The 22,685-nt window shown below is 57.4% G+C and overlaps 11 protein-coding genes across 11 annotated transcripts; 7 read left to right on the top strand and 4 right to left on the bottom strand.

Annotated features, from left to right (window-relative positions):
• Positions 1-355: 355 nt before the first annotated feature.
• Positions 356-4,112, top strand: BKCO1_1300011 (mediator of rna polymerase ii transcription subunit 5; the record flags this gene model as incomplete). Its single annotated transcript, XM_020270829.1, has 7 exons — positions 356-950; positions 1,366-1,616; positions 1,664-1,726; positions 1,773-2,285; positions 2,335-2,506; positions 2,554-2,910; positions 2,962-4,112. 7 exons carry the CDS (start codon positions 356-358, stop codon positions 4,110-4,112), a joined length of 3,102 nt encoding a protein of 1,033 aa, XP_020132405.1.
• Positions 4,113-4,550: 438 nt separating this feature from the next.
• BKCO1_1300012 (emp24 gp25l p24 family gold) lies at positions 4,551-5,357 on the bottom strand (the record flags this gene model as incomplete). The annotated part of the gene is made up of 3 exons (XM_020270840.1): positions 4,551-4,700; positions 4,759-5,150; positions 5,219-5,357. 3 exons carry the CDS (start codon positions 5,355-5,357, stop codon positions 4,551-4,553), a joined length of 681 nt encoding a protein of 226 aa, XP_020132406.1.
• Positions 5,358-5,743: 386 nt separating this feature from the next.
• BKCO1_1300013 (short-chain dehydrogenase reductase family) lies at positions 5,744-6,777 on the bottom strand (the record flags this gene model as incomplete). The annotated part of the gene is made up of 3 exons (XM_020270851.1): positions 5,744-6,130; positions 6,182-6,663; positions 6,717-6,777. The coding sequence occupies 3 exons, from the start codon at positions 6,775-6,777 to the stop codon at positions 5,744-5,746; spliced, it is 930 nt and encodes a 309-aa protein (XP_020132407.1).
• An 827-nt stretch (positions 6,778-7,604) lies between these two features.
• Positions 7,605-7,983, top strand: BKCO1_1300014 (uncharacterized protein; the record flags this gene model as incomplete). The annotated part of the gene is made up of 2 exons (XM_020270862.1): positions 7,605-7,856; positions 7,924-7,983. 2 exons carry the CDS (start codon positions 7,605-7,607, stop codon positions 7,981-7,983), a joined length of 312 nt encoding a protein of 103 aa, XP_020132408.1.
• Positions 7,984-8,172: 189 nt separating this feature from the next.
• BKCO1_1300015 (uncharacterized protein) lies at positions 8,173-9,007 on the bottom strand (the record flags this gene model as incomplete). The annotated part of the gene is made up of 5 exons (XM_020270873.1): positions 8,173-8,229; positions 8,279-8,397; positions 8,453-8,563; positions 8,618-8,635; positions 8,692-9,007. The coding sequence occupies 5 exons, from the start codon at positions 9,005-9,007 to the stop codon at positions 8,173-8,175; spliced, it is 621 nt and encodes a 206-aa protein (XP_020132409.1).
• A 1,039-nt stretch (positions 9,008-10,046) lies between these two features.
• BKCO1_1300016 (camp-regulated phosphoprotein family protein) lies at positions 10,047-10,653 on the top strand (the record flags this gene model as incomplete). Its single annotated transcript, XM_020270884.1, has 3 exons — positions 10,047-10,082; positions 10,173-10,256; positions 10,318-10,653. 3 exons carry the CDS (start codon positions 10,047-10,049, stop codon positions 10,651-10,653), a joined length of 456 nt encoding a protein of 151 aa, XP_020132410.1.
• A 1,007-nt stretch (positions 10,654-11,660) lies between these two features.
• BKCO1_1300017 (pheromone processing carboxypeptidase kex1) lies at positions 11,661-15,797 on the top strand (the record flags this gene model as incomplete). Its single annotated transcript, XM_020270895.1, has 6 exons — positions 11,661-11,854; positions 11,916-12,276; positions 12,329-13,698; positions 14,062-14,320; positions 14,391-14,477; positions 14,532-15,797. 6 exons carry the CDS (start codon positions 11,661-11,663, stop codon positions 15,795-15,797), a joined length of 3,537 nt encoding a protein of 1,178 aa, XP_020132411.1.
• A 1,257-nt stretch (positions 15,798-17,054) lies between these two features.
• On the top strand, positions 17,055-18,367 carry BKCO1_1300018 (poly + rna export protein; the record flags this gene model as incomplete). Its single annotated transcript, XM_020270897.1, has 3 exons — positions 17,055-17,312; positions 17,386-17,846; positions 18,004-18,367. The coding sequence occupies 3 exons, from the start codon at positions 17,055-17,057 to the stop codon at positions 18,365-18,367; spliced, it is 1,083 nt and encodes a 360-aa protein (XP_020132412.1).
• Positions 18,368-19,128: 761 nt separating this feature from the next.
• Positions 19,129-20,049, top strand: BKCO1_1300019 (guanylate kinase; the record flags this gene model as incomplete). Its single annotated transcript, XM_020270898.1, has 2 exons — positions 19,129-19,456; positions 19,565-20,049. The coding sequence occupies 2 exons, from the start codon at positions 19,129-19,131 to the stop codon at positions 20,047-20,049; spliced, it is 813 nt and encodes a 270-aa protein (XP_020132413.1).
• Positions 20,050-20,576: 527 nt separating this feature from the next.
• Positions 20,577-21,768, bottom strand: BKCO1_1300020 (cell division control protein 10; the record flags this gene model as incomplete). The annotated part of the gene is made up of 4 exons (XM_020270900.1): positions 20,577-20,815; positions 20,867-20,963; positions 21,015-21,577; positions 21,636-21,768. The coding sequence occupies 4 exons, from the start codon at positions 21,766-21,768 to the stop codon at positions 20,577-20,579; spliced, it is 1,032 nt and encodes a 343-aa protein (XP_020132334.1).
• A 331-nt stretch (positions 21,769-22,099) lies between these two features.
• Positions 22,100-22,553, top strand: BKCO1_1300021 (ribosomal l32p family protein; the record flags this gene model as incomplete). Its single annotated transcript, XM_020270901.1, has 2 exons — positions 22,100-22,451; positions 22,504-22,553. 2 exons carry the CDS (start codon positions 22,100-22,102, stop codon positions 22,551-22,553), a joined length of 402 nt encoding a protein of 133 aa, XP_020132333.1.
• Between the last annotated feature and the right edge of the window lie 132 nt (positions 22,554-22,685).

The raw sequence follows: 22,685 nt of genomic DNA on the forward strand, positions 1-22,685 counted from the left end.
TGAAACACGTAATCGGCCAGCAATTGGCTCGCTCTCAACCATGTTCGCCGCGGTGAAGTCGATTGCGGAGCGTGATCCCGTGACCGTGCGATGACTAAGCGCCGCGCGCCGTGCCACGGTGCTCCTGCCTCCAAGCTGGGCGGCGGTTCCCAAACAAACGCAGGCGAGGCTCCGCACGCGCTGTCGACTGCAAATTCCCCCGCGCGTTCTCTCGGCCCCGGAAGGAGCGTAATGTGACGGCGTAGTCGGAACAATCATTTTCACGCCCTCTCGTCTCTGGCAGCCGCTCGCCTCCAGCTCGCCTCGGATCTCCAGACGCCCTGCTCCCTTACCTCGAAATCAAGCGATCCATCCGATGGCCACGTGGACGCAGTTTGTCGACCGCTGCTTGCAGAACAGGCTGAGCGCGGACAAGGTGGAGAGGCTTGCCGTCCAGCTGAGCAAGAGGATCCCCCGTGATGAAGCCCAGCTCGCCGAGGCTTTGCTGCAGCCCCGGTCCCGGGCAACGGCCTGCTCAGATCCGCTGATCCCCGTCTACCTTGAACGCCTCCTGGTGCTGGGTTTCCTCAACCCTCCCGAGATCCTTCACGCCCTCTTCCGTTACTCTCGGGACTATGCTGCCGGGGCCGAGCATTCTTCTCGAAGAGCGCGCCTCCAGCAATGGCATATCACCCCGGACCTGGAGGAGCTGGTCTTTGCCCGCCTGTCCAAGGCATTCATTACCGTCGAACGACCTAGTACCTTTGCAGAGGTGCAGAAAACCCTGGCTATATTGACCCAGTGGATGAATGCTGTCAATTCATCCCAAACAGCCGAGTCTGTTATGCATTCGCTTGCAGATGGTACCCAGGAACAGCGCACACAGACTGTGCTGAGTTTGAGTATGCTCGTCATTGCCATGCTGGAGAATCCCAAGGTTGCAGGCGCGGCTCAGGCAGCATTACCGAAAGGTAGGTTTCCCTCATTTCTTGTCGTCTCGTCGAGAGGCAGCCCAACCCTGCGCCGAGTATCCATCTGGGCTGCGGTACGAACTCTGCTGCTCTTTCCAACCGAGCCACGATCAACCATGAGCTCCATACTTTCCCGACACACTGCTCTACGGCAGAGTATAGGAGATTCGAGCCCTCCAAGCCCCGCGGAGGACGCTACGTTTTCTCTACCTGGATAGTTGAATCTAACAGTTGGACGTATTTGTCCACGTATGAGACTCACACCTACGTCTAGGCATTGGATTCAACTACCCATGGAGCCTTGGTGCGATATCTTCGCAAGAAGAGTTTGAACGGGCCCAATTTCTCCTTTCTTCAACCTGCCGTGGCTCTGCCGTTTACTGCGCCACGTTTCAATGCTGACGACGTGTGGCAGGAATGCGCAAGTCGCTCTCCGACGCTCTTACCGGCTTTGTACCGCACCTGACACAGGCTTCTCTTCAGTGGGGGGACAGGCTCAGCATGCTCCAGAAGCAGTATTCCCTTACCACGGAGAATGCAAGTGGTGGCATTAACGATGGACCCGGAAACCATGGCCTTGATGTTTCCGTCCTGCAGCTCGAAACCGTCATGGACCTCCCTATCATCAATAGCCGTGCCGGCCTCTACGTGTTCATAAACTCTCTGGTAAGTGACCATGGTCCAGTGGCTCGTACTGTCAACTGATAGCCTAGCTCACTGCTCGTCCATTGACCGACGACAATATGATCTTGAATTACCTCCATGCGCGCTACAAGGTATGCCGTCACGTATTACTTCACGCAACTATACTTACCGCAATAGGTTGACTACCAATCCATGGCTGTTGGTCTCATAACTGCTTCGTTCGATGTTCTCGCGGCAAATACGACGTATCGGAGCGAATCAAATGAGGCGATTTTCAACTTCCGCTCATTTTTGATAAACAAAGTTCCCTCACTGGTCGCCATTCTAGCCGGCTCCATGTTCCCAACCACCACTCCGGAGCTTTGCATAACTCAGGCTTTGAACCATATCGACCGTAATGCCTTCCCCTCCTTTTCCCAAACCTTCGACATGGCACCCGTAAATAGTCTGCTCTCAGACGTTCGTCAGGATTTCCTGGTTGCCTGCGCACTGCATCAACTTGTCCCCGAATCCAGCATCGAGCGTCTGCTGGGAGAGACTCCCATGAGCAGTGTCCCTGTTGGGGGGAAATACGTCAAAGAGAATTTGGTAGCACAATGCTCAACAAACTTTGAGCGCGTCGAAGAACTCCTGAATGAGATTGAGGGCATGGACGGCAACGCGGGCGCCATAGTGGGGGCCATGACCGACGTGCGTATATCACTAAACAAGCGAAGGGGAAATGGTTGACGACTCTCAGATTATTCGGAACCTGTGCGCTACCAGGGAGACAATGTCGCTCAAAACAATTTGCAATACCCTCTCACGGAAGCCGCGATCTCTTGATGTTATGCTGCAATATACGTCACCGGCGAGCATTTTGCAACCTCTGTGCCAACTCCTGGACTCGTGGAAAAATGATGAAGACCAGAGTGAGTTGAGCACGGCTGTTGTAAGAATTCCGTTGACAAGTGTTCAGGCGAGTACCAGCCGGTATATGATGAATTTGGCTCCGTGTTGCTGCTCGTGCAGGCTTTCATGCACCGACATGATCTTAAATCATCTGACCTTGGCTTAGAGGATGCCTCTTTCGTCATCCAATTAACAGAAAGGGGACATAAAAGCCTTGACGCAGATGAACTCACCGAAGACCAGAACAAATACCTGGCTGGCTGGCTCCGTGGATTGTACGACCCGGAAGGCATCAGTGACGAGCTCCTGTCAAACTGCAAGCCTCAGGACTTTTACCTGCTTGTCCCCACGATATTCAGCCAGACAATATTCGCATGCTCCGCCGATGTGCTTCCTCTCGACACCGTCAAAGCCGGCCTAGAATGTCAGTAATACCCGACACCCATACCTTGACGTGACGAGCTAAGGAAAGCAGTCCTTTTAGAGACATTCCTCTTGCCTTCGCTGGTCGGCGCTGTAATGTGGATCACATCACATGCTCTGGAACAGAATGTCCACGACCTTGATATTACCATGCAGATTCTCACAAGGCTCATTCGTCCCACGTCCATATCAGGAGAGGCGCAAGCCATGCACAGCACAATTGTTTCCATGGTTTCTCGGAGGCTTGAGCGCTGTCTGAAAAGCATCCAACACCGCGAGCCGTCCCGGACAGACGTTAACCCGTTATTGGAATCATTGCGTCCGTATCACGATTACGAGCGAACGCCCTGGAGCTCTTCTGCGGAACTCGAACCATGGATGTCTAACCCAGGAGCTTCTTTCCGCTCAGCGATCAAGTTCACAATGCAACACCTTACCAGCTGGAACTCCACCGCCGACCTCACACCAACGCCGCCAGCGTACACGCACCGTCAGATATTCAGTGCCCTGCAGATTGTTGGGGCGCAGAAGGTCCTTCGTGCCATCCTTGAGGAGCTCAAGAACCAGACCGTGGCGGGAGCTGGTGCTGTTGCGATAGACATCGCGGTCAATATCGTCTGCGCGCCGCTTCACGTCAACAGCTGCACTCCAGTCTCCTGGCTCAACTCTCAAGTGCCTGCTCATAACCCACAGAGGAACGGGTCTTTCAGTCTGCGTGAGATGCTCAAAAACGAACTGGATGATCCGGCCTCCCTAATCCAGGCGGATGCTGGGCTTGCTGAAGCAGCAATTCGCCTCCACCGCCGGGTAGAGGCCCAGCTTGCTGAGGCGGCGGCGGCCGGCGTCCATCTCCCTACATCCGCCGGCGCTGCTGCGGATGCTGCGGCCCTCGATGGCAACCTCATGCAAGGCATTGAAATTGGTGACGTAAGCGTTGACATTTCGGCCGCAGGAGCGGCTGCTGTTGCGTCTACCGCAGGCGGCGCGACGGGCGCCAACACGTCCACGGCAACAATGGACCAGAATGGATTAGACATTACCGCTGACCTTGGTGCGGCGGATGGCACTGCACCGAGTCTGGATGACTTGGGTCTCGGTGGCGATGGCGGCATGGACGGCGTGTTAGATGCAGCCGGCACGGGAACGGCGGACGACGATGTCTTTTCAGGGCTTATGGGGTTTGACGACGATTTGAACTTTTGATTGCTCCTTCACAATATCAATGTTGATGTTGCCTAGTTCTCTCCTACTTTCTTGAAAGGGCATTGGTATGGTGAATTATGAACTGAGAGCCTCTAGGCGTATGATAAAAGCATTATTCATCCGAGTTAAAGAACGGCCATGCAACCGTATGCCGCACTTGGCTTTCAATTGTGGAGGAGTGCTTGATCAGACTCCGGCCTTACTATGCCTGTATCCGGATCTCAGGGCGTAGGACAAAGTCAAAGCATCAGGAAACCGACCAACAGAACATAAGCCGTAACACCATATCGCCGTAGTGTAAGCAAACAAACGGCTCTGATTTACATATGAACTTCGGCCCCTCCTACCATGAATTCCTGCAAGCAGACCCCATGCAACATAAAGAACCGCGTAGAAAACAGTGAAGTAAGTCGTGATTCTCGCATGCAACGAGATGTCTCAAGTCAGCTTCTGCTTGATGAAGAAGGCGCGGAGGTGCGACAATTGCCAGGCGCAGGTGACGCCAAGCACTGCAACTTGCATCAAAGTCCAACGGACAACCTTGGCGTTGGTGGACTCGGACTGGTCCCTGAACTCGGCTTCCCGCTCCTGCATTACTGGTGTCAGCCAAGTCAACGTTCCCAAGACGAGAAGCAGGGCTCGTTACCCTCTGGAAAACCTGCTCCCGGCGGATGTCCTGTAGCCTAGCGTTCAAGTCCCTGACCTTCTGCTGGAGATCTTGCATCTTATCCTTGTCGTCGCTCTCGATCTTGCTGGTCTCTCCGATGGCGAGGTCGAGATCGAAACGGATGCTGCCGGCCTGTTGGCCGCTAGAGAGCCAGCCGGAGTGGGTGGCGGCGCCGATTGGGGAAAAGCAGATGCGATGCTCGCCAGAGTCGGCGGCCGAGAAGGTAAATTTGCCCTTGACCGAAGTGCCGCGCTGCGAGACAACGCGGTGGTCATTGTCGAAGACCTCTTCAACGCTGATATAGATCTGCACGTTGTTGTTCGGCGTGTAGGCGCGTAGGCCTTCATCCCACTGTTCGGCGTTGTAGTGGCCTTAGAGTGCAATTGCGGTGGTCAGCAGCGAATGAGCAAGAGACAGGCCGCTGAAGGAAAGCACTCACCGACGACCAGCGTATCCTTGGGGAGTTCTTCGAAGAAGCACTTTTGGCCGTTGCCCTCCATGTAGAAATACAGAGCATTGACGGGGACAAGCCAGGCCGCCAAGACCAGGAGGGTGAGCAGGGAGCCGAAGCTTGACATCGTGGGGGTTGAGCGAGCCATGGAACTGGAGGAACTGCTTGCGGGCGGAGAACGTTGGCGGCAGAAACGCGACACCAAGGTCGATCGCCAGGGACACCTGTCGCAAAGCTCCAGCACCGAAACGGCATAGCGCCCACGTGACAGGCACCCTGTCTCCAGGCCCGACGCTTCACCAGATCTGCTTCACAATCATTCGCCTACACCGATTCTAGAATTATTAGGCGGTTCGCTGTTGCATTGTAGACACACGTGATATCGTATTTATTTGCTCTATTTCGTGTACTCGTACAAAAGGAAAACTTAGAGATAGTTATTTTTGCTTGCCGGCTCTGCCCCCTTGACGCTCATTCCTCTGTTCTGGGAAGCGTGCCCGGAGGAGTGGCCCTTTAGCCATTGACCACGACGCCACCGTTGGCATGTAGTGTTTGACCAGAAATGGAGCTGGAGTCAGTGCTAGCAAGGAAAACAAAGCACGTGGCTATTTCGCTTGGTTGGCTGGGCCGTCCCATGGGTGAGGTGAATTGATCCTGCGCCTCATGATTCATAGTGGCCGGGATCAACGGCGTCCATACAGGCCCAGGAGCCACGGCGTTGACGCGGATGCCCTTGGAAACGTACTGGTTTGACAAACCGCGTGTGAATGAGATCACGGCACCTTTTGTTGACGTGTAGTCCAGTAGGTCGGGGCGGCCAATGTAGGCGTTGATGGAAGCGTTGTTGATTATGGTATCTCCCTTCTGCATGTGTGGGATGAGGTACTTGGAGAGGTAGAACTGGGTACAGATTAGGCACTGTCCAAGGATCAAATGGTACGGGAGCCTTACGTAGGGGTGTATGTTGACGTTAAAGGTATGCTCCCATTGATCCTCTGAGAGCTCCTGAATGTCGTTGACCATCATTTGGTAAGCTGCATTGTTCACCAAGATGTTGACGGCGCCCATGGCCTCCCGGGCCCTGTCAGCCGCTTCCTTGCAGTTTTTCCGGAGAGTGAGATCAGTAGCCATCAGGTAGCATTTTCCTCCGTACTGCTCCACCTTCTTCTTGGTCTCCTGGGCATCGGATTCTTCCTGGGGAAGATAGACGATGAAGCTGTCGGCGCCCTCCATGGCGAACAGAACGGCCACGGCGCGACCAATGCCACTGTCGCCGCCAGTAATCAGTGCCTTTTTGCCCCGGAGCTTCCCCGCAGCCTTGTAGATTTGATATCCCCCATCCTCAGTGGGAACATTCTCGTCCTGGGGCTGGGGTCCTTCAAGCTCGGACTGGAGGCCTGGTGGCTGTTGATCCTGGATGGGTACCCGGTGTCCTATGTTGCTTTTAGCGGGCTGGTTAACGGCGGCCAGGCGACGATCAAATCACCTTGCTCGAACTGCGAGTTGGAACCGGTGGTGGATTTGACTACGTTCTTGATTGTGTCCATGATGGTTTGGAGGGTGAGGCTGCGACAATGGAAGCAGCAGTTGCGGTTTTGTACAAGGCAACATTACATCATCGCTGAGTACGGCGGCACCCGATGCGGGTGACGACATGACGACGTCTGCCGGCGGCAGAAGCAACGTCTCGAGCGCGCTCGCAAAGCACAGTAGGTATCTGCCATTGTCGACCTCCCGCGTGGTCCAGGACGGATTCGCCAGGATGGGCGCTGTAGCACTGACGACGATCGCTGCCCACAGTCCACAGCCACCGCGCCCCTCAGTCAGGGCCGTCAGCCACAGCGGCGCTGCTGAGTCAGACACAGCTGCCCAGCCAAGTGTCCTGGTGTTCCTCTCCACTGTGCTCTCAGGACACAAACTTGCCAGAAGGGCTGCGCGATGACGTAACCGCACGGACCCTGGCTGTTCTCTATCGTCCTGTCTACACCACTCATTAGCCTGAATGCCAAACACAGTCCGAAGTATTGTCGCAGTTGGTGCCAGCGTGCATGCAGAGCCCGCTGTATGGCCGCGCGCGACGTGGGCACGGTGCCAGCGGGACTGGCGCTGTCGCGACATGAAGGCCCGCCGCCTTCGCGCTCGCCTGCCATTGGCAGGGCCGCTGCAAGAGTGTCAGATAGGCAATCTGTCTGCCCTGCTTCTGGCCCTGCATGACGTCCAACCCTGACAACCCGCGCTCCTCCACTGAACCCTGTTTTATCTCAACTATCTACGTACCTATTTAACCCGGGGAGAGTTCCCCATATCGAGGGAACTATAATCACACTCGACAGACTCGTCTCCACTTTCATCTACCAAGCCAACAAAAAGCACAATGCCTGCCACTCGCAAGACCAGGACCACCACCCGCAAGCCCAGCATCATGAGCAGGCTTCGAAGTCGCCGTGCTGGCGCGCGTGGAACAACCACAACCACCACCACCACCAAAACCACCAAAACCACCAACAACGCCCACACCGCCGGCGCGACTACTCATCACCACAAGCGCAAGCCCTCCCTCAAAGACAAGGTCTCGGGCGCCATGCTCAAACTCAAGGGCACCGTAACCCGCAAACCTGGCGAGAAGGTCAGTCGTAGAACCGTCCCGCAAACCAATGATGCGTGATCATGGCGTACTGACAGATCTCGCTCAGGCCGCTGGAACAAGACGCATGCGTGGAACCGATGGCAGGGGCAGCCACCACAGATATTGAGCAAAGGGGGGAGGGGGGGATCGGCGGTACGAGTGACGGATCGCGTTGACCATGTACGATATAGTGATACCCTTAGTGATTCCCATGGGATCGGATTGTGAAATGAGGACATGCATCTTTCCAGAGTAATGTTGGAGCAGTCAGGTGCCAGATTGTTTTCTTGCCCAGTGTTTGTGACGTAGCGTTGCTTCAAAGTAAATCGCCAAAGCCCCTTTCCGAATCTTTCTTGATAAGCTCCATCATGCCCTACATCCACGTTAGTTGTGCCCGACTTGCCGCGTGCCAGGACCCTCACCTCCGGCATGATTGGCTGCCCCTCTTTGCTAGTGACATAACGGAACGGCATTTCCGTGCTCTCATGCTCGTCGACCCTGATCTCGGGGTTGTCGACGAATGGAATTGATTCCAGAGGCACTGCCAGGAACCAGATCAGACGATGGCGGCACCCCACGTGAGACGGAGGCCTTACTCTTTTCTTGCACAACCATTCGCGTCACTCGGACGGCAGTATCCGTCGTCATCTGGACTGGACCCAGCCTACGTCCGTTGAAGCCCTTCTTGCGCAGCTCCGAAGTGCGGTCTGCCCGGTTGCGTCAGCAAATGCAGTGGTCGAGGACGTTTCATGCCACCGTACCTCTTGGCGGGTCGTCACCTGTGCATAGTCAGCTTGCGAGCCCACGACTGTCTCTGCTCAACCCGCCCTCATACCCAGGATGCCTCCAAACAGGAAGACGTCAAAATGATCGCCATCAGCTGGGCTCAACTCTTGCTTGGCAGCGGGATCGAGCAGGCAGACCTTTGCCTTTTCGAACAGGGTTTCCACGCTGTCGTGCTCAACCTCGAGCCCGTCCACCTTGGCCAGCTTCTCCGGGAGTTTCAACGTCTCGGGCACGCTGGAGAGCAGGAAGCGGCATCCCGCAGCACGCGACTCTCGGGCAATGGCGGCATACTCGAGCGACGACCAGGCCTCCAGCTCGGGGTCGAGATGCTCGACGACAAACGTCTTCGTTACTGGCGCAGCCATGTTGGTGCTGCGCTGCAGTTGGAATGAAAGCAGCCACGTGACCGTGATCGAAGTTGGTGAAAATTGTGGGCGGCTTCCGCTGTTGCTGGACCCGGCTAGGTACCCAGTACTATCTCTCCAGCGGCCCGTTTGTTCTTCCTAGGCCCGCACCCCCGCGGGCACCTGCCTCCTCGGCGCTCGCCGGGTCACGGCCTGGGCTGGGGGGCGCAACCACTGGTTGAGGGCAATGGCAGCAGCAGCAGGCTCAATGGGCCGCACACGGTGCTGGCAACAGACATGATTTTTTTTTTCTCCCTTCCCTGGCCGGACGACGTTGCACAGTGACATGGCCGGGCCGGGCGGCGATTGGCGCAGCGATGCGCGTGACGTGCCGGCAGTGACCAATTGGGCGGGCGGGGCTGCTTCAGACACATCCGCTGGTGCACGGCGGCCCAGGACTGGACAGAGAAGTAGGAGGGACGAGACGAGGCCGCTCCCGTCGAAGCTCCTTCATGCTCACGCCGCCCGCCCGTCCTGACCCAAGCGCCTGCGACCCATTCCTCGACCGCTTGAGCACGCAGCCTCACAGCTTGCTTTGGCCTCTGCCACTCTACCTCGTTCAGCCACCCCACTATTAGCTTGCTTGCTCCACCACCAACCGGCCCGCGCCAGCAGCAAACAGCGCAAGTGAAGCCCTACACCCGGGCTCAGCCCGTCGCCTCTGCCCACTCGCATCATTCTCGAAAGCGCAAGGATCGACTCGTCGAGCGTAGTGCAGTCTTCACCCAGCCCGTGTCGTGATTGGAGCTGCTGTCCATACCTACCCAACCCTGCCTGAGGCCAGCAACACGGACGCTGCCTTCCCGTATTGACGTGTACCTGCGCGCCGCGACGACCTCCCGTCATTGAACGCCGCCCGAATTTCTTACACACGCGGACAAAGCACATCGCGACGCCGCCCACACACCCGCCGAGCAACGCCCGCGCCCTGCGACCGCCACCTCGAGCTCCAACCAGAAACTATCTCGGCTGCCCAACCTTTGCACCACCACACACCACCATGAATCCCCACCAGAAGAACAAGGTCGATATCAGCGTGCGTCACCCAAACCTCGCCGCGCCCACCGCCAGCCGCGGCACACCGTACGCTTGCGCAGCAAGAGGACACGGCTAACCAGCGCTGCAGTCACTGTCGGCCGAGGAGCAGCGCCTGTTCAGGCTCTACGGCAAGTTGCCGAATCGAAAGGACCTTCTGCAGAACAAACTCAAGGTAGGCCCGAGATGCCCTGTGCCCGAGAGGCTGCCGGCGCCTGCTGACACCGGTGCCGTAGGAGCGCAAGTACTTTGACAGCGGAGACTACGCCCTCTCCAAGGCCGGCAAGGCAGACGATGTCGGCGTCACGCAGATCGGTCGCGAGCACCCTGTTCCTGAGAACATCCCGCACAGCTCGTCGCCGCACGCAGGCAACGGCGGCATCAACATGCCAGCTCCCCATCACGCCAACGGCCAAGGCACCAGCCCAGCCAAGGAGAGCAACTTCATCCACCGCGAGACGAGCCTCAACCGTGAGACCAGCGTAGACGACGAGGAGATGGAGGGTGCCAAGGATGGCCTCGAGGCCAAGGCCGAGGAGGAGGGAAAGGCCGTGCCCATCCGTCAGTCGTGAGGAGCAGTGTATCCGCATGGCTTGTACAAGGTTTCCAGGGGAATTCCTCACATTGAGCTTCTGCGCAGCTTTATGATGTGACGTCCGCATGAGCTTCATTCTGACGGGCTTAGCTCATGGCTGCCCTGTGTATGTCGCTGCCGCTGATGAGAAGCAGGCGCGCGGACTATGGGTTTGGCGTTTTTTTTGAGGGTGATGGGATTGAGGGCCGGTAGGCCGGCCTCCACTGCTTTGCTGCTACGTCTGCTTCGTGTAGCTTACTTAGGCTCCTGCAACGAGCAATACACTCTTGACACTCCATATGACTGGATGGTGTGACGCAGCCGTCAGTCAGGCTTGCGGCGTTTCGATGCGCTCTCTTACTGCATCGGGGCGGACACGCCTGGGGAAAACGCATTTAGCAACGTCCCAAACAAAGGCTGCGGCCAGCGCCCAGAGGGCAAAGCGTTGCCGGGGGCTTGCAGCTGGCGCTGGCGGGCAGGTGGCAAGGGAACCATGGCTTTGTGCACACCAGGCCCATGGCAGCCTGATGATGAACGAGGCCCGGCAAAGACCGAGACGGCCTGTCGCCTTGGGCCTTCAGTCGTCGTCGTCGCGGGGCCCGGCGGCAAGCCGGACTTCTTGGGGCGCCCCCATGAATCGCAGCCGCACGGGGATCTCGCGGCATTCCGCAGGACCCTTGGCCGGCGATCCCCTTGTCACCGGCACCCGCAGGCCACGAGTCCTCTCAAAGAGAAAACCGCCCCGGAACCGTGTTCCAATAGCCAGCTCCGCCCACAGTTCCCGGACCTGCGCCTGGCGTGCAGCAGCTCTGTTCCGCGCTGCTTCTGGACCTTGACTGGCCCTCCGTGCTGCCTTCGAAGCATTGGTTGGCTGCCCGTTCGCGCCGCCGTCTCCCTCCGCCGCCCTGGCCCGGTCCGACACCCAGGTGAAATAGCACGCGCGGCCTGTCCGCTCCAACTCGCGACACCTGTCTCCCCTCTCGCACCTGCGCCGCCGTCCCCCACATGCTCAGTCCGCTGGATTTGCTTTCGCGGTCGCGCGCCGGTGCCCCCATGCGCGCGCTCGCCTACGGCCTCCTGGCCTCGGCCGCCTGGCTGCCTGTCGCCTGGGCTGCCGACCAGGAGAAAACGGCCGCTGATTATTTCGTGCACTCGCTTCCAGGCGCGCCCCCCGGCCCGCTGCTGAAGATGCATGCAGGGTAAATGCCCTCCTCCCTGCCGTGGCTGCGCGCCCTCTTCGCAAGGCTAAAGATGAGACAGACACGTCGAAGTGAACTCCGAGCATCACGGCAACTTGTTCTTCTGGCACTATCAAAACAGACACATTGCGAACAGGCAGCGCACCGTCATTTGGCTGAACGGAGGCCCGGGATGTAGCTCCATGGATGGTGCCATGATGGAGATTGGGCCATACAGGGTAACGCCGGACCAGAATTTGGTATACAACAACGGCTCATGGGACGAGTTCGCAAATCTTCTGTTTGTTGACAACCCGGTCGGAACCGGCTTCAGCTACGTGGACACGGATAGCTACCTGTCTGAACTGGACCAAATGGCAAGCCAGTTTGTCATCTTTCTGGAAAGATGGTTTGCAATGTTTCCCCAGTTCATGTACGATGATGTATGGATCTTGCCCATCTTCAGACAGGTGCACGGGCTAACTACTGTGGCAGATCTACATAGCGGGAGAGTCGTATGCTGGCCAACACATTCCCTACATCGCCAAAGCCATGATGGAGCGCAACAAAGACGCCAAGGAGAAGTGGCAGCTCAGGGGACTCCTCATCGGCAACGGCTGGATTTCTCCTGTGGATCAGTATCTGTCATACCTCCCTTACGCCTACAAGAACGATTTGTTAAGATCTGGCTCCGAGGCAGCCAAGAAGGTGGAGGCCGCTCAGTCAGTGTGCGTCAAGACTTTGGATGCCGGCGGTGCGGGGCACGTGGACGTTGGCGATTGCGAAGAAATCCTTTCGACTCTTTTAAGTGTCACCCAGGATCGGTCCAACGACAGGGAGCACCAATGCCTTAACATGTATGACATCCGTCTGAGAGACACCAACGAGGCCTGTGGCATGAACTGGCCACCGGACTTGGTGCAACTCACGCCATATCTTCGTCGCGAGGACGTCAAGCAAGCGATCCACATCGACGCTGCCAAGCGTACCGGCTGGCAAGAGTGTTCGGGATCTGTATCCCTCAACTTCAAGGCTCGCAACTCCAAGCCTTCGATTGACCTTCTTCCAGACTTGCTGAAGGAAATTCCCATCCTCCTCTTCTCCGGAGACAGGGATCTCATCTGCAATCACTTGGGTACGGAGGATCTTATCAACAACATGTTCTTCAACGGCGGAAAGGGCTTCGAGATCAGCCCTGGAGAGATTGCCCCACGTCGGGACTGGACCTTCGAGGGCGACGCTGCTGGTGTCTACCAGGAAGCCCGCAACCTCACATATGTGAAGTTCTTCAACAGCAGCCACATGGTTCCTTTCGATTATCCCCGTCGCACCCGCGATATGCTTGACCGTTTTATGAATGTCGATCTCTCTAGTATTGGTGGAAAGCCTGTCGACTCCAAGATTGACGGCGAGAAGGGTCCCTTGACGAGCGTTGGGAGCCATCCCAATTCGACTGCTGCCGAAGAAGAGCAGGAACAGGCCTTGGAGGATGCGACCTGGAAGGCGTACTACAAGTCCGGCGAAGTCGCACTCGTGGTTGTCGCCAGCTTGGCATGCGTCGGCGGCTATCTAGTCTGGCGCGATCGTCGGCGCAAGGCTGGATACCAAAGTATATTCCCTTGGGCGAAAGACAACGGCAGTTCCATCATGAGTAGAGGCATGGGCCTCGAAGGTTTCAGGAGCAGGAGCAACACCGAGCGGGACATGGAATCAGCGTACGAAGAGCACGAGCTTGTTGGCTCTGTCAGTTCGGAAGGAAGCGAGTCTGGCAGGGGCAAGCGTGGCCACAATAACAGCAACGCTGATAGTGAGGCCTTCGGGCTCGTGGACAGCGACGACGAGAGCGATTCGGAAAAGCAACGGAGGTGAAGAGACTGCTTCTTCTTCCTTGTATATGTAGAGCATGGGCTGGTGTTGATGTGGCGTCGATTTTTGAATAATACATACTTTTCCTAGCTGCGGGATGCCTACAGTTGGTGACCTGCCATGTTCGGATGTACCAAGTGGGTGGCGCACGTGACTGCGTACCTGGCGTCGCCGAGGGTCGCGCTACGCGTCTGCCGCCTAGTCGACACCCGAACGCGTCAACCTCGCCCGCCGACAACATCCGCCACCTCGACACGCCATGTCCTAGTGGTCCTCACCCGCTCAACGACGAAAATGCCTCGGTGCGCTTCTACCGGCCTGTCTCATTCATATTCACGCTAACACCATTCTGCGACTTCCAGACCAGGCGACCAGCATCGCGGCATCGCGAACCCTTTTGAAGACGAGAAACCGCGCCTTTCTGCATGGACGGCACAGGAGCTCGCAACGCTCCAAAGCCGTCTCGACAAACAGCTCGGGCCTGAGTTCATATCGTCGCGCAAGGGGCCCAGTGGTCGCACTCTCTATTACCTTCCCGCCGAGAAGGCCATCAACTTAGCCAACGAGGTCTTCGGGTTTAGCGGCTGGAGTAGCTCTATACGAGACACAACAATCGATTTTGTAAGCGCACTCAAGACTCGCATGTGCCTAGGCTACCGATTTTGTGGATTAACGTATGCCTTCTTCGCAGGTTGACCAGAGTCAGAGCTCCGGCAAGGTGAGCCTGGGTCTGAGTGTCATCATCCGGGTTACCTTGAAGGATGGCACTTACCACGAGGTTTGAAGCTCCGTGAGCTCTATGCTGTACCATTCAGTGCTGACCCGAACCCAGGATATCGGCTATGGCCACATTGAGAACTGTTCAGGCAAAGCAGCCGCCTTCGAGAAAGCGAAGAAAGAAGCCGCCACCGATGCGCTGAAACGCGCGTTGCGGACATTTGGAAACGTTCTCGGAAACTGTCTTTACGACAAAAACTACGAAAGTAGAATTTCAAAAATGAAAGTCGCCCCGACGAAGTGGAAACCAGACAGCCTACACCGTCACGCCGACTTTGCACCGACTGCAACGACAGAAGTGACGCCATCTGCAGATATGGACCACAAGTTGCAAAGGCAGCCTAGCATCCAGAAGACTGTGTCGAACGGAACCGAGCTCGAGGATGAGTTTGGCGGCAATCTGTTTGAAGGCGTAGACTTTGACCGGGATGACAGTAAGGACGACTCGGCGTATGAGAGTATGCTGGTGAACGCGGGAACAAAGCCTGATCAGCATGGCGCTGCACAGCATCAACCCGTTTTTCGCACGCAGTCTATGCCCTCAGTACGGCCCACGAACGGCGTATCATCTGGACCTCAGCGGATACCATCCGCAACAGGGAAGGCCATGGATACAAACCGCACGAGTGTGGCTTCTCGGGAAGAAAGCACGATGCAACGCATCCAAACATCCAATCCTAATACGTTACCGCCCGGCAGAACCGACCAGCCCGTGGCAGCGCCGTCGCTAGTTCATGTGGCACAGTCAAATTGTAAGGACAGCTTGACTAACCCTGCCACCTCCGAAGTGGGACCTGACTCGTCCAATCAAGCGCAGGCACAACAACATTCTTCACATGATACCCCTGTCCGCTTTGTTACGGGTCGTGCTGCCGAGCTTCTTTTAAAGGCAGAAGCTGCAAATAGGGCGCCGGCTCAGCCGCCGCCAGCTTTCGATCCGCATGTCGAGTCACCATCCCTACGGCGCACAAGCGGAGTCGATCACAACACTTCTGCCCCAGTCAAGAGGATGGTTATCACACAAGCCGGCAATCAAAGTGGAACGAACGGAAACACCAGTGGCCCCGTCCGTAGCAGTACTCCCTCTGCGCCAGGAGCGAGGGCCAATTTTGTCAATCCCCAAATGGACATGAACAGGCGGGTAGGCATGCCCAACGCTGCGCCCAGTCCCCATGCCAATCGCCAATCATACAAACCACCTGTCATGAAGCGGCCAGCAGAGGCGCAGGGAAGACCCGCATTAGCAGACATGACAAATGTCCCTGGAGACGGACAAGCCGATGGTGCAGATACTAAGAGGGCCAAGATGAGCGAGAGTTAGAAGTGTCGTGGTTCCACATGCGAGTCCCTCTATTGATGTAACTCTGGTAGTAACGGTACGGGTGGCGTTTACATGCATATCTGGCGCTTTCTTTGCACGGAGCATCGCATGCCAAGCTCTTGTTTGGGAGGGAGGGGTTGTTCATTTCATGACTTTCCAGGCTTGAGATATGGGTAGCAAACTTGCTCAGGAGTAATTCATTTTTCTTAGGGGTATGCTATCTAACAGAAGCGATGTGTTCATCAGTTTACTACAAGTTTCGCATCAGGCGCAACCCGTCACCACGTAGGGTCTGCGGGAGCGCATCAGTGCTTGACTCTATTGTAGGAATCATCATATGAACACGCTTGATGAGTCTGGCTCGTTCGACCGAGCCCAAGCAGGCACAAGGGCCTGATGTCAGCAATTTGCAGACTCGTGAAAAAAAGTGATTGTGAACCCCTCGCACCAAGAATAAGCCCCATCGAGTTACCTCCGGTCCACAACGAACGTGGAAGGCAATCGCATGACTATCTTCTCGACGAATGAACCTCGACGCCGCTACTGGCAAGCCAGCGGCCGCGGATGCCTGCACGGTCTCCCAGCAACTCCCCAGCTTCAACCCAACCCGCAACAGCCCGAGCCTTGCGCTACTCGGACTCGTATCTTCATCCGTGGTGAGCAGCCTGGGGCTCGGGTGGTACAGAGAGGGAGCAGCCGGGTGCAATCGGAGCAGGGCGTGCAGGAGATCCGGGAACGGCTAAGAGACGGCGCAGCTGCTATGGCGGCGCGTTGACGCGGACTCCCCTACTCGGGGTTGTCCGGGGACTTTCTCCCAAAGCTTTGTGTGGAGCGAGAGCACCCTGAAAGGACGTCTCCGTGCGTGAGCTTCGACTGCGATTCTTTGGACGAGGGGTTGGAGGAGAAGAAGCTGTAGCGCTTCGGCGCGAAATTTTGGGCAGGCGGCGGGCGGAAGAATAGTCGGGCCGGCGAGCAACACCTAGACTCATGCGGCAGGCGCGAGGCAGCTCTTGACGCGAAGCTGCCTGCGCCCGCCGGTGCCTCCAACAAAGCTGCCTCCCGCCCGCAAAGAAAAAGGGCCGCCTTCGGCCACCGCTCCCTCTCCGCGCGCCATTGACTCCCTTGCCAGCCGTCCGCCCTGTTACTCGTCGTGGGACCCATCTGATTTGGCTGGAACGCGCGCCCTGCACGTCGCCGCCTGCAAAAGCTCGACCGCGTCGCGACCATATTCCCGACTATACCTTGCCAACGTTAAACATGGCTGGCCTATTCGGTGCAGGCTCCACGAGCTCCGCCTCGAACCCTACTCAGGGCGATACGTCCAAGGACCTCCCGATCAACTCTCCGCCTAGTGATTCAATCAGCGAAATCGCCTTCTCGCCGACCCAGGATATTCTTGCCGCCTCATCCTGGGACGGCTCCGTCTACGTCTGGCAGATTGACAACAATGGCCAGAGCAATCCCGCAACTTCGTTCAAGTTCGACGCGCCTGCGCTGTGTTGCGCCTGGGCTATGGTACGCGCACGCTTCCAAGCCTTTTCGGCGTCTGTCGCCGCCAGCTACGATTCAGCTGACCATGCGTTCACAGGACGGATCCAGTATCATTGGTGCTGGCGCTGATAAGACTGCTAAGAGGGTCGATCTCGGCGCGAACCCTACACCCGTTGTGATCGCGCAGCATGACCAGCCGATTCGCAGCATCAAAGCAACCAACATCTCCAACCACAACGTGCTCGTTACTGGCTCATGGGACAAGTCGATCAAATACTGGGACATCCGCGCGAGCAACGTGCAGCCTGTCATCAGCGTCAGTGCCCAGGAGCGCGTTTATACCATGGATGTCAAGGACAAGCTGCTGGTCGTCGGCACTGCCGATCGGTACATCGACATCATCAACATCGACAACCCCAATACCTTCTATAAGACCATGCAAAGCCCACTCAAGTGGCAGACGAGGGTCGTCAGCTGCTTCTCCGACGCGACCGGCTTTGCGGTGGGCAGTATTGAGGGCAGGTGTGCCATTCAGTATGTCGAGGAGAAGGATGCTTCGTAAGTACAAGGACCTTTCACCTCCTTCCACCGTCCCCTAGGGGAACACGTATATTTGCAGACGGACAAGGTTCTCTTCCAACTCTCAGCAGTAGAACCCTGGCGAAAGCCTTGTATCGTCAAGATGGAGTGAGACGTCTTCTGACGACATGAACAGCTCAAATTTCTCTTTCAAGTGCCACCGCGTTACCGATGATACGTCGCGCGATATCGCCAAGGTCTTCTCGGTCAATGCCATCTCCTTTCACCCGCAGCATGGAACCTTCAGCACAGCTGGCAGTGACGGCACCTTCCACTTCTGGGATAAGGATGCCAAACACCGTCTCAAGGGCTACCCTGGGGTCGGTGGCCCCATTACCTCGACTGCTTTCAACGCGAGCGGCAGCATCTTCGCCTATGCGGTTTCATACGACTGGAGCAAGGGCTATGCGCACAACAACCAGAGCATTCCGACCAAGATCATGCTGCACCCCGTCCAGGCTGAAGAGTGCAAGCCGCGTCCCGGCAGCAAGAAGCGGTAGATGAACAGTCGGCTCCGCGAGTGTCACGATGCAGGGCATGTTAACCACTTGGGCGATAGCCATATACGGAATTGCTGGTCTGCCAGGCGAGCGTCGCACGCAGACAGGGTATATTTGTGCTTCTTTTTCTTCTAAAAGGCGATGGGCCAATATGAAGAGGCGAATCGGCCTCTTATTCGGAGCATGCTCATTGCACGGTGTTTGAGGAGTTTCGTGCTTCATTCAAACAAGGGAAAGGGCAGGGAAAGAAAGTTAATCCATGATGGCAGCATGCAGCGAGGTTGGAGGTAGTCTGAAGCGAAGCACATGCGACTGCCATTGAACAAACAAGGCGTGCAGTCTTCTTGATGCAGCTGGGGCAGATAAAATGGTGATAGATAGACGCAATCGAAGATGATGAGACGGCCCCTAGGCGCGAACAGAATACATTTGTGGCCAACGGAGTGTCCTTGATATGAAGATGTATGCTTTAGGCTCTCGTTTCTTGACGATCTCCCCCACCTCGCAGATCACCACTGGACGTGGATGATTGCAGCAATGGCAATTGATGGTTTGGTCTGACGTCTGTAGTGTCCGCTTGGCTTCCCACTTTTTCCTTTATTTTTTTTTGGGGGGGCCCGGGTAACCCCACATGCAGACAGGCTCCAGCGTCTTTGGCTCAGGGACATGTTGCTCACCGCCTGCACACGCCGCCACGCACCCCACTAGCGCCTCCTCCCTCTCGTCCTTCCCCCCTCCCTCGAAGCCCCTTCAACGGTGTTATGCGCTGCTTCGTCACTTTGCTCGCCCCGATTCGTGTCCGCGAAACCTTCGTTGCTCCGCCGGCATTATCGAGTCGTCTGACCGCCATTCTCCCCGGTCGACAACAGCCAGTACTCCAGCACAATCCTGCGCAGCGCCAATCCTTCGTCACGACGTCGATCTCGAGCTTCTCATACGCACGTTCCTCCAGCGAGATGTCGCAGCAGTCCAAGCCAGCGTTTGACACGCGCCCCGTCATCATCTCCGGCCCCAGCGGCGCGGGCAAGAGCACCATCCTCAAGCGCCTCTTCGCCGAGTTCCCTGGCCGCTTCGGGTTTTCCGTGTCACGTACGTCCAGCTTGCACACAAATACGTCGTCCTTCGCGAGAAGCCCGGCGTGAAGATTTGGAACTGCCGCTTTTTTCTAACAAGCTCCCGATTTTGGAACACCCGCAGACACCACCCGCGCACCGCGCCCCGGCGAGCAGGATGGTCGCGAGTACCACTTCACGACACGCGAGGAATTCGAGACCATGATCGCCGACAGCAAGTTCGTCGAGAACGCCATTTTCGGTGGCAACCGCTACGGCACCTCGTTCGCCGCCGTCGCCGACCTTGCCAAGGAGGGCCGCGTGTGCATCCTCGACATCGAGCTCGAGGGTGTGAAGCAGGTGGATCGTCTCTCCAAGGAGGACAGGCTGCCGTTTGCGCGGCCCAAGTTTCTGTTCCTGGCGCCGCCGAGCGTGGAAGTGTTGGAGCAGCGGTTGAGGGGGAGGGGTACCGATACCGAGGATGCGATCCAAAAGAGGCTGGATCAGGCGCGGGTCGAGATGGAATTTGCGGAGACGGGCGCGATCCACGAAAAGGTGGTCGTGAACGACGACCTGGACAAGGCATACAAGGAGGTGAGAGACTTCATTGTCGGACCAGCCGAGTCGTGAGCATGGGTCGTGCGTTTAGACATGCGATTTGATATCCACGAGGGCGTGGGATCTACGAGCTCGGGACCGTCATACGGGGAATTCAGCGTGCATCAAACATGCTCCTCAGCGACGAAAGATGATTATTACATACCCGCAGCTGGGAAAGGAAACGCTTAGCTGCTTTTGACTACAAGAAAAATTTCCACCCTGAAACAGGGTTGCTACTAAAAGGCTAGGAGGGGCAAAATAAGGCATGCAGAGGTAGAAAATTTGAAGAGAAGGTCCAGACACGTTGGTGTCTTACTGTGGAAGGTCTGAGAGCCAGCAAATCGCTGCTCCCATCCGCCAACCCCAATGTGAAAATGAGAACTGTGTCAAAGGAAGCGGCCCCGCTGGCACGCGTTGGTATCAATCATGCTCGTCTAGCCCCCTTTATCGCCTCTAAAGAGTCGACTTGCTCTTTCCCAGGACTCCTAGGCCCTGCACAGGCCGAGTGAACCCCTCTCTCGAACCTTGCCGAAGCGCACAACTCCAGGTAAATCCGCTTAGTAGCCGTTCATGGTCATCCTCTGCGAATTCCTGCTCAGCTCCCTGTCGGCAGCAGGAGAGATGGGCCTTGAGCCACCGCCGTGGCCAACAGCGCTAGACTCCTTGAGCGCAAGCAGCTGCTTCGCACGGAAAGACTCGTAGTGGATCTGGGACGTCGTCTCAATCAGGTCCTGCAAGTGGGTGCGGGTGAGGAAGTCGCGCAGGGCAACAAATTCGCAGTGGGTCTCGTCCTCGACTGTTGCTGGTTAGCACAAAATTCTCTTCGGCGTCAATTGCTGCCACCCACCGTTGATAACACCCCAGCGGTTCTGGCGGCCGCGAACCTGTTGGCCGCCAACAACAATGGTCTTCTCAGACCCAACAACGGCGAAGGGGATTTGTTCCTGGATCGCAGATCAGTAATCGCAGCCCCAGTTGAGCATTCCTATGCGAACCTTGATGGTGTCCTTCAGGGCAACCTCTTCCGTATCGTCCTCCTCGTTGTCGTAGGGGTACATCTTAAGGTTGTGGAAAGCGAACTCCTCCTTGATCCTGGCCTTGAACTCGGCGCGCTCCTCGAGGGTGAGGGAGTCGCTCTTGGCAATAACCGGGACGACGTTCACGAATTCGCTCAGCTTCTTGAGCACGACAATGTCAATGGGCTTGAGGGCGTGGCCGGAGGGCTGGATGAAAAACAGGCAACAGTGAATGCGCGTGTCCTGGAGGTAGCGCTCGCGCTGCGCGGTCAACTCCTTGCGGAGATAGGCCGAGTGCTGGTCCTTGATGTACTTGACAATGGGGTCCCAGCAGCGGTCGTTGTTGATCAGGTCACCGTAGCCGGGAGTGTCGACGATGTTTAGGCGCAGTCGCACACCGTTTTCCTCGATGACGTGGGAAACGGCCTGGATCTCGGTGGTGCTGCGGACGGGCTCTTCGGGAGCCAGGCGACCCTTGCTGTCGATAAGGTGCGAGGCGAAGATGGTGTTGATCAGGGTCGATTTGCCAAGACCCGTCTGGCCTGCGGAGCAAGAGTCAGCGAAGCGCATACCGGGGGCGCTGGGAGCGGCGCGGCGTACCGACGCAGATGACGTTGAACTGGAAGCCGCGCTTCAACAGCTTCTTCTCGATCTGGTGGGTGATGCTGTCGAAGCCGACATGGCTCTTGGGGAAAATGGAGGGAGCTTGCTGGGTCTGGGGAGAGGCGGCCATTTTTTGCGGGGGGGCCTCGGCGAGGGCTTGCGGCGGGCTGCGAAGAGCGGGAGAGGGTAACGAACGACGTTGGGGTGGGCGGCGGGTGAGAATTGAAGGCTGAGGGACCGTGGAGTATGGAGACGCCTAAAGGGTCGCTGCGTGGGCAGGCGCGAGAGGGAAAGGGGCAGACGTGTCGGGCGACGGCCGCGCAGGGATGCCGCGCACGTGCCCGACCAATCGCTGGCCATGGCCATCTGCGCCGCCAAAAGTTCACTCACGCCCCGACCATCGCCATCTGAGCTGCCCGCAACCCGCCTCGCGCCCGCGCTCTTCACCGTCGCGCGTAGCCATGGCCGCCCTCCGCTCCATCGCCGCCAGCCCGCTGGCCGCCCTCGCGCCTGCCGCCAGCGCCCCGTCCCGCTCGCTGCCGCTGCTCCGCCGCCTGCAGCAGCGCCCGCTCCTGCCGCTCTCGCTGCGTCTGCCTGTCCCGGCCGTCGCTGCCATTGCCGGCGTTTCGGGGCTCCTGTCGGGCATCTGGGAGTCGATACTGCGCGCCGTGCCCAAGAAGAAGACATCGCACATGAAGAAGCGGCACAGGCAGATGGCCGGTAAGGCATTGAAGGACGTCACTGAGGTTGTCAAGTGCCCTGGCTGCGGCAGGCCCAAGCGCGCTCACATCCTGTGCCCCTACTGTGTGCAGTGTACGTACCATACTCTGACAATGGCGGGCCGGGAGGCTGACCGTAATCGCAGCGATCCAGCACTGGTTGAAGGGCAACGAGGACTATGTCTCGAAGGAATGAGGCATTCCATGCCGAAGGAGAGTGGATCTGCTGCAAGGGCTGGGATGGCATTGACGGCGCTGATGGCATTGGGCTGGTGTTTTGGGATATCCCGCGCGTTTGCACGCGTAAGAAAATCACGTCTGGCGGAGT

This window comes from Diplodia corticola, assembly GCF_001883845.1.
Source record: "Diplodia corticola strain CBS 112549 chromosome Unknown scaffold13, whole genome shotgun sequence".
NCBI classification, from domain to species: Eukaryota; Fungi; Ascomycota; class Dothideomycetes; order Botryosphaeriales; family Botryosphaeriaceae; genus Diplodia; species Diplodia corticola.